General features: G+C 56.8%; 1 protein-coding gene across 1 annotated transcript in view; it reads right to left on the minus strand.

The window, feature by feature from the left end:
• The window catches only part of LOC119114877 (WD repeat-containing protein 7-like), a 76,376-nt gene that overhangs the window by 59,609 nt on the left and 4,594 nt on the right, over positions 1-12,173 (minus strand). Inside the window, exons 6-14 of the mRNA XM_037238938.1 lie at positions 11,820-11,988; positions 11,098-11,291; positions 9,245-9,390; positions 7,012-7,096; positions 5,885-6,053; positions 5,581-5,663; positions 3,733-3,895; positions 1,056-1,276; positions 259-454 (exon numbers count right to left, since the gene is read on the minus strand). Coding sequence (XP_037094833.1) covers positions 259-454; positions 1,056-1,276; positions 3,733-3,895; positions 5,581-5,663; positions 5,885-6,053; positions 7,012-7,096; positions 9,245-9,390; positions 11,098-11,291; positions 11,820-11,988 — 1,426 coding nt within the window. The remainder of the gene's footprint in view (positions 1-258; positions 455-1,055; positions 1,277-3,732; positions 3,896-5,580; positions 5,664-5,884; positions 6,054-7,011; positions 7,097-9,244; positions 9,391-11,097; positions 11,292-11,819; positions 11,989-12,173) is intronic.

The following is a 12,173-nucleotide window of genomic DNA, read 5'->3' on the forward strand; positions in this document are numbered from 1 at the left end:
CCCCACCAGCGGCGCGCCGACCCCGTCCCACCAGCGGCGCGCCGACCTCGTCCCACCGGGCGCGCCAACCTCGTCCCACCAGCGGCGCGCCGACCTCATCCCACCAGCGGCGCGCCGACCTCGTCCCACCAGCGGCGCGCCGACCTCATCCCACCAGCGGCGCGCCGACTCCGACCCACCAGCGGCGCGCCGACCTCGTCCCACCAGCGGCGCGCCGACCTCGTCTCACCAGCGGCGCGTCTCGCCCGCGTCGCTCACCCGTCTCCATCTGCCACACGGAGACGCTCCCGTCTTCGGTCGACACCACGAGAAAGTCGTCCAGAGGCCGCCACTTGACCGTGGCGATGGGGAAGAGGTGGCGCGAGGCCAGCATCAGGCACTTGCGCTCCTTCAGCGACAGCAGCGCCACCGAGTAGTCGTCGGCCACGCTGCAGATGCACTGCTGCATGCGGGGCTGCCGAGCACGTGCGGAACGCCAACGGTCAGCTGTCGCTGGCGGGGATACGCGGCGGGACAGCGGCGTGCGAGGGAAACGGGCACTGGGCACTCACGACTTCTCAAGTGGCACAGGAATGACACGGACTCAGGCTGAGGTCAATGCGACGAAAACTAACCAAGCGTCGTCAGCGCAAAACCAAAAACGCATGGATGGACATACCTACGATCAAAGCTCAGTGACGTCCTCCGAGTCGAACGAAAAAGACCTTAAGCATGCCATATTTTTCGTGTTCAAACAGGAAAAGGTCGTTCAGAGCTGTAAACAGCGCTGTGTGGTATGGCTTGCTACCTCGACGTTGCCTCAGGATCAACCCCACATTCCACGCTCCAAGTATGGCGCTATTACATGGCACAGATATCCCAAAATTTGTCAGTGTGCCCTATTCCCTGTCCAGCTGTGTTGTGGGACGCTTCCAAGACAAAGCGAGCAGATCATCCTCGGCCGAAAAGACAACACCATTCCTTTAAAAAACAGGGGCCAGCATCTCACCGCAACGAAGCAAACTACTGCAGACAATAACCGGCCCTCGCCGTCGCTCTGATCCTCCTAAACTCACCGACACGGTCTCTGGTGGCACGTGCAGCTGGGAGATGATGCCGGCCTGCACGACGAAGCGGTGCAGCAGAGCACCGCTGAACAGGTCCCACAGGCAGACGGAGAAGTCCTCGCCGCCCGATACCAGCTGGGAGATCTGGTACCGGCTGTGGCTCAGGTGCGGGAACAGCAGAGCTGTCACGCGGCCCCGGTGGCCCGACAGGATCTGGTGGATCGGCCAGTCTGTCGGGACAGCGCCGGTCAGTACAGCACAGCTCGGGTGGCCCGCCAGAATCTGGCGGATCGGCCGGCAGGATCTGGTGGATCGGCCAGTCTGTCGGGACAGGGCCGGTCGGCACAGCACAGCTCGGGTGGCCCGACAGGATCATTTCGAAAAGCGCATTGGAAGCGAGGGCCTTGCGGCCATCCAACCCGAGGCTGACGTTCTGCAGCTGGCGCTATCTCATAGCTCATTGTTCCCTTGAAAACAGCAACTTGTGCGGGGCGCGCAACGCCGCACCACTGCATCCAACTTGCATGTTCTCAGTCCAACCAAAATAGTCAAACCTTGCCTCCAGTTACTAACGGTAGACTTGCAGTACCCAAAACAGGGTTGAAATTCCGTACAGGACATTCCGAACTTCGGAGAAATTCGACAGCCAGCTGCTGAGATTCCCTGGCCCATGGAGCCAGACCACGCGATACCGCGCAGGAAATAACACTGGGCCGAGTTTGGTGGCCGGTTGGTCCTCTGATTCCTTAGCGAATGGGGCCAGATCACGTGATACCGCCGCAGAGTAAACACTGGGCCGAGTTTGATGGCCGGTTTGTCCTCACACTCCGTCACAAATTGAGCAGATCATGTGATACCGCCACAGAGTTAATACTGGGCCGAGTTTGGTGGCCGGTTGGTCCTCCGATTCCTTAGCGAATGAGGCCACACCACGTGATACCGCGCCGGAAGTGACACTGGGCCGAGTTTGGTGGCCTGTTTGTCCTCATATTCCGTAACAAATTGAGCAGATCATGTGATACCGCCGCAGAGTTAATACTGGGCCGAGTTTGATGGTTGTCCTCAGATTTCCTGACGAATGGAGCAGATCACATGATACCGCCGCAGAGCTAATACTCGATCGAGTTTGGTGGCCAGCTTATCTATGATGTCTGAACAGCGAGGTCCAGCACCGTCAGGTCGCAATGCTTCCCAGGATAATCTTGGACATCCAGGCACAAACTGCCCTGTATCGCAAAAATCGCTCATTCACGGTCCTCTTACACTTATTACCAATTGAGACAGTTTTCGTTACACATCGTTCAAAAAAACTAGTTTGGCGCACGGAAAAGCATCACCGAAAACACCTTAGATATTACGCTAGTGACGTCACACCGTCAACACACTGGCTCAGCAGCCTTCGCTGTAAAGGCCCCGAAACTACGGCGGCTCCCACTCGAAACAAATCACAGGCTTTCATGTCATGACTTTTGTGAAATATTGGTCTTTGGGAGTGCTGGGCTGGGCGACCCGACGTTTCAGTTAACTCTTCACGAGATACGCGTTGTATACGCTTATATATGGGGGTGCGGAGCACAACTAGATACGCATCGTCAAGTATGAGACAAAAAGACGCGCAGTCATTGCTGATTCACGTTGAATAAGGTGGCCACGATCCGCGGCGTCGTCGTCTGGCGAAGCAACAGTGGGTTTTTCTTGTGAATTAAGACTCCGCTGAACACGACACACAGGAACGCCTTCGACGACCCGCTCCATTCCGCATGGCACGGGTTATCAGCAAAATGACGCTGCCGACCGTGCATGGTCGTCAGCTCAGCAGAGCTCACTGTTGTCGCGGCAACGAAATGGGATGAAATTTAAGAGAAATGCATGGGTGTCACACGGTCAAAACTCATCAAGGTGCGCTGGGCTTCTCTTAATTGGGAATGTTGGTGAAGCTCCTGGATGTTTTCCTACCCGGTGCTGCATCTTATGTTGTATGTATATAGGGCCATGCCACGAGTTATTATCAAACAGCTTAAATGGTCAAAAATATATCATACGCGAGTTATTTATAAGGAAATTTAGTTTGAGCCCTTTCATTCGATGGATATTCGTGATCGGCGCCCGCACTAAGCTGTGCCTAATGCGTGAGCCCTGACCCCACCACCTGATGGCGACATCCGGATCAACGGCACATTTTTGCGACGAAAGCTGAACGTGCCGCAACACTCATCTCGGTCCGTCCTGCCCTCTGACGTCGCCTGACCTTTTGCGCAACCGTTGTCACCAGCCACAAGCCATCCCAGTCACGGACGAACCTCAAGCGACTACAGCGACTCTAACCCACCCCGCCATAAAGGCATGAGCTCTAATCAATCGAGCTGTCCGGACGGATGTTCTGATCCCGCCGCGATCATGACATCTGCCAAACCGCAATCCATCACACATAAAGAAGCTCAGCACTGCGAGATACCTGGTGATAACGCGTGATGATGGTGACAGACACCTGGTGATAGATGGTGATAGACGCCTGATGATAGATGGCGATAGATACCTGGTGATAGCGCGTAAAAATAATGTCGGGTGACAAACTGTCCCAGGTTCGTCTGCCGTGCAGATGATGGCACAAGTCTGACTGTCGTGACGGAACAGGACGACGCGCGGCACCCCGACACGGCGGCGCGCCCCGCGCGGCGGCACTGACTGTCGTAGCTCTGGTGTTTGCCGTGCAGCAGGTGGAGCATGACGGTGTGCGTAGCCGAGACGATGATGATGGTGCCGTCTTCGCGGCCGCACACCAGCCGGCCCTCCTGCAGCGGCAGGTAGATGCTGGACGTCAGCAGCGGCGCCGAGCCGTCCGCCGACTCCTGCCGACACGCACGCGCCACGCCGGTTACCGGGCGCCGGTGAGCGGCTCGCGCACGCCGACCGAACACGCACGCGCCACGCCGGTTACCGGGCGCCGATGAGCGGCTCGCGCACGCCGGCCGAACACGCTCCGCGACCCCCCGGTTACCGGGCGCCGGTGGGGCGGCTCGCGCACGCCGACCGAAAAAGCTCGGCGACACGCCCGTTAACGGGCGCCGGTGGGGCGGCTCGCGCACGCCGGCCGAACACGCCCGGCGACCCCCCGGTTACCAGGCGCCGGTGGGGCGGCTCGCGCACGCCGGCCGAACACGCTCGGCGACACGCCCGGCGACACGCCCGGCGACACGCCGGTCACCGGGCGCCGGCAGAGCACGCTCGTGCGCCGGGCCCATGCCCACTGGGTATTGGCCCACCGGGCCCATGCCCACTACTGACATCACTGGAGCTTCACGCTTCAGTGATGTCAGCGACCGTGTCCTGCGACATCATGCCTGCGCTGGCTTCCACGGCTGTTTATGTGTGAGACGTCACCAACGATAAGAGTTATAAGCAGAGTTCTAAGTCAGCCACCTGTAAACCAACACGCATGCCGCACTCGGGATTGGACAGGGTACAGTGAGAAAAGACAAGCGAGAACGACGAGAACGAGTACTCAGAGTATCGTTATTGTCGTTAAAACATTTAGTTTAGTTGCATGTTTTCTTCTTCTACTCCACACGAGAGCATTAATCACGCGTCACCCTAGCCGTAATGAGCCTTGCTGCGCGCCGCCTAAGACCCTAGCTGCAGCATCCACAGTCTCATCCTTTAATCTCATGAGCAATGCGGTTTTGAGCCGACACCAACGCCGGCCAAAAGAGCCATGGCCAGCGGAAGCAGATCTCAATCTGAACCAACACTGTTCTTCACATGCATCAAAAGCTCGGTGGGGATGGCAACACCTTGACCTCGTTTAAACGAACCTGACAGGTCAGCGTGGCAGGCGGCTTAAAATGTGACAGTGAGAGGAGGAGATGACGCACGACATTGTTGTCTGATGAGTTGTTTGCATATTTACTCCAGCACGTCGGGTGAGGAAACCGCAAGAATCAGCAGATCTTGCACCGCACCCGACAGCTTAACTAGTGACAGTGGCGAAACCACTGAAGCAGTTGGGAGGGGGGGGGGGGGGGCTAGGAGAGCCTTATCCGGGAATGGAATGTCTCGTGTAGTCCCGTTAGATCTGTGAAGGCCAACACCAGTTGAGCCCATGACCAGCAGGCCACACCTGTGTCGGCAGCAGGCGAGAAAGCCGGCCAGGGCCACGCTGGCTTCACACTCCCAACGCACGCAGCGAGCGCGGGTCACACGTGCTCACGCCAGTACGCGCACAGACTCCTCAGCACGAGTGACAGTGGGTGTTGTATCCCATGCAGATCGGGATACAGCACACGCTCCGAAGCTCGAAGCCAGGGCGTAAGCCCCTCATCAAAGCGCGGAACGGCCGGCGATCGTCAAGACCTCATCTAGCCACTTATCCACAGTGCGCCAAAAGTGGGGCCGGTGCATTCACTCCCGACGCAGGGCACGTTAGTATTGGTCATCTGATTTTGGCACTATATCACCCAAGTACACAGAGCAACCCAGCGGCTTCCTTAGCAGCGAGGAACACGGCCGGTGAAAAGCAGCCCACGCGACGTCTCACCAGCTGGTCCAGGACACCGACGGGAGGAGGCTTCATCGACTGCCACGCCCTCTCGATGCTCCACAGCACCGTCGGCGGCATCTCTGCCGGGCAGGGGCGCTGTGCGAGAACGGCGGCCATGTCCACAGAAAAACCACCCTCCCGGGTGGCCAGTGCCCTGATGGGCCACTGGTCGTAACGGAACTGTGGGAGGGGAGGGGGGGGGGGGGGGCACGCACATACAATCGTGTACTGAGACGGCAAAATGAGCTGAGAGCCCGAAGTATGACGAAGTTGACCGACGCTGGGGATCGCCGTATCGTACCTGGCGGCCGGTACAGCTGCTGCTGCAGCAGCTGCGCCAGCTGGTTGTTGGTGACGCGGGGCACGCGCCAGATGGCCAGCTGACCCAGACAGTCACCGCGCACCAACAGCTGAATGTTGGCCTCGCCGTGCAGCTCCGTGTGTATACTGACGGGCGGGCTAAACAGCTCCTGCCGGCACGCAGCAGACGTCGGCACACGCAGCCGAGCTCCGCAAGCCTGAAACAGCGGGCTGAACATCTCCTGTCAGCACACACAGCAGACGTCGGCACACACAGCCGAGCCCCGCAAGCCTGAAACAGCGGGCTGAACAGCTCCTGCCGGCACACACAGCAGACGTCGGCACACACAGCCGAGCCCCGCAAGCCTGAAACGGCGGGCTGAACAGCTCCTGTCAGCACACACAGCAGACGTCGGCACACACAGCTGAGCCCCGCAAGCCTGAAACATCGATCTAGAGAGCTCCTCCGTTGCACCCCAGACCTGGAGCCGCGGTTTCAAAGACAGGTCTGAAAGGCCAAGACCGACCCACTGAACATGAACAGCGGGATGTGTCTTCAACAACAACCTGTGCACTGTGGTCGCTTTTAACTCTTGCCAGCATTCATCACGTCGTGTTAATGGCCACACAAAATCCTCAAAACGTTTCAAACAGATAAAGCAAATTGTTAAAACGGTGCCCGTAGATAACATCTCCCCGAACATTCCCAAGGCTGGAATTTTGTCGACGGCGGTGGCAGGACAATGCGCATTTTCCCACCCACTTGTTGTATTCTGACGCAACATCCCCCAGTGCAGTTTTAGCCGAATACACCTCTGGAAAAGTGGGTTCCATAGGAACGAAGTCCTGGAAGCAACAGTCTCAAAGGCTTTAGAAAAGAAGGGATAATCACATCTTTCGCGAAATCTAGCTACATACGTTTGCATGTTAAGCACAGACAGACATACGTTCCTGGACTCACAAAGGCCACAATAATGAGTTTCTGGCATAGCATACAGCTATCTGATACCATCATGCCAACATGACCTCTGACCTCACGTGACCTCAAGTCACGAGAGGCCGTAACCTCTAGCTATTTGGAAGTAAGACAAACGACAGCACATGAATCAGCAATCAACTCGACTTTACCTGCTCGCCGGGTGACGACAGCACGCAGTAAAGGAACGGCTCGTCGGCCTCCCGCGAGTGGAATGCCTCGTGCGTCGGGATGCAGCTGGGGGTCACGGCGGGCGCGGGTCAGCGGCCCGACGGCCGGGGGCGCGTGGCACAACGTGGCCAAGGCTGCAGCGCTTGAGCGGACGCCGCTAGGCGGCCCATAAGCGCGACACGCACAATCACAGACGCACACAAACTCAGCAGCAGTAGTACAGCAGTGTTACACGACCGGCCGGGTGCGAAGCTCGTCCAGTGCGATGCCCGTGAGGGAGGTGCCCTCTCCGAGCTGTGGAGCGCTTCCGCACTGGGTTTGGCCGGGGCCGGTGGTGTCGGCAGCGGGCCGCCGCGCCGGTGACGCGGGCAGGCGCCACGAGTACGGCACAGCCTCCCAGAGGCGCAGTGTGCTCGTCCGTAGGCGAACGGAACACGTCACTTAAGCGTGCGATGTTTCCCGTGGCGTCCGTTTGGCGTGCCATACTTGAGCGAGCGCGGTCCATCTGTGCCTTTGTCGTCCCTTTTCAGGCTTTCATATGCAACCGAATAATACCACTGGTTCAGTCAAAGCCTAGGCCATTTGATCCAAAGGTTGTGCAAGGTCACCAAAGTCATTCCGTGGGTTTAGCGTCATATGACCTTGCACTTACGATATTCATGTACGGACACGATATCAATACGTTGCTGAAAGTTTTTCGACAATATGTTGGACCCAGGACCTCGTCTGACATGGCCTCCACATTGAATGACCCTTCACCAATATTGGTATAGCCCCTTCGCTCACATATTTAACCTGTATGCAATGGCAAAGGAAAGGTTATTAACTCTGACCTGCAGCGGAAGGTCTTTAGATTGAGAGGCTAAACACAGGAACACAGTGACCAGGGAAGAACAATTTTTACCCATGTATGCCACTCATGCCACGAATCCAGTGCACCCAATGTATCAAAAAAAGCAAAAACAGTCGAGGTAAATTGGACCACCAATGACGGAAACCAGCCAATGACAGGTACATACAAGAAAGACCATTCATACAAGACAATAAAGTCGCATAACATACAGACCAGAAGGATGCTTATCATTCCCGCCATACGTCACAAGTGGCTGATCCTCAGCCCCGTTCACAGGCAGTGGCATATCACTAATGGAAAGCCCACGGTCAGTTACGTCAGGACAACAGCCGAGCGCACCTGTAGTTGCCCTCATCCCTCACATTTCACAAGTAGAGGATACGAACTGCTTGGAAAGAAATGAATATGTTTTGGTTATCAAGCCTTGACGCCAGTCTTGCATTAAAAAGGTACAAGTTATTGATTACATTAAAGATACAATTTGGCTATGTTTGACCAAATCAAACCTGGCAAACTGATTCGAAGAAGAGCTAACCGTTGTGTCTCATCCCTTCCACAGTCGACAACCTGGTCGGCTAACATCCCCATCCCATCCACATCCGCTCCAACATCCGCCGGCAGCCACGCCCCAACCCACCAGGCAGCCAATGGCTGCAGCGTCGCCAGCTGCGCTGGCACCGACGGAAGCCATCCCCGCCCGAATCACTTCACAACGTCTATACTGACCATCACCAGATGTGTGCGGAAACGGCGTGCGAGGGGAGGGAAAGGGGTGAGACTACAGGTCCGAAGAACCGAACAGGCTGACCAGCTCTACGGCTCCATGCAGCTAGTGCAGTGCGGCGGCAAACGGAAGCACGAAAGAAATGAGATGTAGGATCTACTGACCTAACTGCCTTTCCTCGCAGTTTTCTGTCAGAAAAGAGAAATCATTCAGAGGAAAACTAGAATCGAGTGGTGCAGATGTCACATTCCGACTCATCCACAGGGGTGGCCATGAACAGGATGGAACTCCAACAGGTATGTACAGCACTCAAATACCGGGAGGTGACTGCTGTCCTGTAAAACTAAATGTCATTATCTACGAAGTGTCAAAACTGTTAAATGCCATTTTATGCCTTGCGGCTATTGAATCCAACTGATAACAGGCTGGCGGGTCTTTCGGAGTCTTAAAAGACCAACTCGTTGGGTTCAGCCCCCGTTTGAAGTAAGCACAACAGATTTAACGACGTCCGAGAGCCGTTCTACAGCTCCGAGAGCTAATCGGAGCTTCGACAGCCGCTAAACCGGCGCAGGGCTCGCGAGCCGCTCGACGACCACGCGCTCCGTTCACCCGCCGGCCGGCCGGCGCTGCCACTCACTTGGGTGGCAGCCTGTAGATGAAGGCGTGGCCGGAGTCGGCCCACACGATGACCCGGTCGGCGGTGAGGAACTCGCCGCGCTGCCACCGCTCGCCCTCGTCACCCGACGACGAGCACAGCACCGAGAAGTCGGACGCGTCGTAGATCTGCCGGGCACGCGGCACGCGCCGGTCAGGCCGCCGGTGTGTTCGGCATCGGCTGACGACGCTCCTGGAGTGTCCCCGTTGCGCCGCTGCTCGCCGTCGGCGCGCCTCGCAGCGAACCGTGCGTGAAAGCCCGAGAGGAATCCGGAAGACTGGACGGGAACGCCAGGACCGCGGCATCGCTTCCCAGCTACCGTTTGACGCGGCCCCGTGACGCTGCTTCTCCAACGAGGCGAATCATTTCCGCTTAGATTAAAGCCATGATTGAAAACATTGAAGAGTGATGTTTCACTGACAATCGCCACTGCGGCATTTTCAGGGGGGTTTCGACTATACTACGTTCGTTTAGCAGTCCCCATGCTAGCTGCCCCCTCCCCCCTGTCCCGCCCCCTACCGGGCGCGCCCCCGTGTTCCCTTGCCAGGGACGCGAGACAAGGCGACGGTAGGTAGGATCGGGTCCTTTCGGGACACCAGGGCCAACGGCAACCGGCATCGACCAGATCAGCCGCGGGCAGCGTTCACGCTGACAACAATGGAGCAGTAGACGAACCAATGCCTCAAAAGTTCGCCATCATTTCACGTTTTAATCCTATTTTTCGCATGCTAACTTTTAGTCCAGGGCCACACGGAGGGGGGGGGGGGAGGGGGAACGTTCGGTTCCCTGCGATATCAAGACGTGCCGACGTCATCTCGATCAGCTACGGCTAAAAATCCTTTTGGTGGTCGGTATTTTTTAACTCGACAAAATCTAAGAAATAAAATTTTATGAAAACGTCAACGTATGCACTAGCTCAAAAAAGCATGCATCCTAAACCAAGTTCGTGGTGATGCCTGTGTGGTACACCAATGAGACGTGTACCACTCATAACTGATGCCACTCTTCCCCATATTGCTATGCCAGTCACCAAGCCTGTGACTTATGCATTTGGCTCTCCGTCATCTGAGCTATGCCGAGATAAAAAAAGCCACTTTCCTCCGCTGAAATCTGGGCAGCAGCCTTTCAAATCCAGGCAATTGCTCTGTTTACGACTGTATGGGCGGCAGCCTGATGAAGCAGTGTGTTTTCTCGCGTGGCAGCAGTCAACAAAAACACCGGTCAGACCCGACAATGGGAATGGTCAGATAGAGCCTCCTGTATGGTCTCACAAAGCTGGCCTGGATGGAAGCCGACTGCAGCAATACTGGCGGAGTGCTGACGTGCCGTGCTATGCTGAGGGACGAATGATGTGGAGTGGATGAGTGGGGTGCTGTGGAGCAGATGAGTGGAGTGATACAGAGTGGATGGATGGGGTGCTGTGGGGTGGATGAGAGTAGTACTGTTGATTGGATGAGTGGAGTACTGTGGAGTGGATGAGCTTAGTGCTGTTGGTTGGATGAGCAGAGTGCTGTGGAGTAGACGAATTAAGTATTATGGAGCGGATAAATGGAAAGCTCTGGAGTGGGTGAGTGAGTGCTGAGGGATGAGCTGGTAGAAACGCGTCGCGGTGACCTAACAAGATGCACATTAGATAAGCCAGGTCACCTTGCTGCAGCACAGTGAAACAAAGTTATCCTTCACAGGCGGAGTATGGCGGGACCACCACGCAATGAGTTACCCAAACTAAATTCATATCTTTCACAACACAGTCAGAACTAAACGGCTGAAGCCCCAGATAAAACGACTTCAACAGTGGGTACAACCACGGACTGAATGCAGCCAACGCCCCTGACCTGCCACATGCTGGAGGACACCACGAGCACGGTGCGCGGGTTGTACGAGCAGCACTTGAGGAAGTTCACGCCGCTGGACCTGATCCGCTTGCTCTCGTTCTCGTACACGATGTCGCTGGAGCACTTGCCCTCCATGCGGCTGAGCGTCCAGATCTTCACCACGCTGTCCGCGTTAATCGCCATGACGATGTCGTCTGGGAGAACGGTCACGAGTAACGGGCGTGGCCGCGTGCGAAGGCTAGCAAAACCAGCTGAAGCGGTGTCATCAGACTTGATAGCGATGCACAATGCCACACAAAACACGTCCATTTGTATCTACGGTGAAAAGATATTCAAGCGCAATATTGTTCAAGGATGCCTCTTAAGCCTCGCGGCTGAGTGCAGCCGACGATTCCAATACTATGCTGCAGAGCACCATCAGAGAACAGCAAGGCGCTTACTTATTGCGAAGAATGAGGTCATCCGAATGTTTCGTTCGATTGGAAATGTGCATTGAAATTCGCACGTAAAGCACCGCGTACTGAGGTGCATGCTACAGTTGCTCATGCCATTCAGGACAAGTGTGTACAGTCACACAAACATCTTTTCATCTATCTCCCCGTCTCTTTCTACGCCCACTCTCTCATTCTCGCTCTTGCCATTGTTCTCGCTCTCCATCACCGATGGATATGGATAGCGGACCCTACGATCATCCGCGCGCACGTGCAGCGCCTGGTCCGCACCTGCCACCGCCTTCGGCTTGAAGATGTGCAGCGAAGTGACCCAGTTGGAGTTGACCTTGGACGACAGCCAGTAGACGACCTCGAGCGTGAGCGGGTGCACCACGGCGATGTCGGCGTACTCGCCGCAGCAGAAGAGCAGCACGTCGGGCGCGTGCGTCGGCTGGTAGGCCTGCAGCACAGGCAGCGCCGGCGGCCGGCGGCGTCGGTAAGAGCGGCCGCCACGGTGGCCGGACCGTGCGGCTGGCGGCGGCCGGCCCCCACGGCCAGACGGCCCGGCCGGCGCGGCACCGGGGCCGGCCGGACGGCACCGGGGCCGGCCAGCCGGCGCGCAGCGGCGACGCTCTCACACACCGA

The sequence above is a fragment of the Pollicipes pollicipes genome, unplaced genomic scaffold (genome assembly GCF_011947565.3).
Source record: "Pollicipes pollicipes isolate AB1234 unplaced genomic scaffold, Ppol_2.1 Scaffold_3087;HRSCAF=3621_pilon_pilon_pilon, whole genome shotgun sequence".
Taxonomy (NCBI): Eukaryota; Metazoa; Arthropoda; class Thecostraca; order Pollicipedomorpha; family Pollicipedidae; genus Pollicipes; species Pollicipes pollicipes.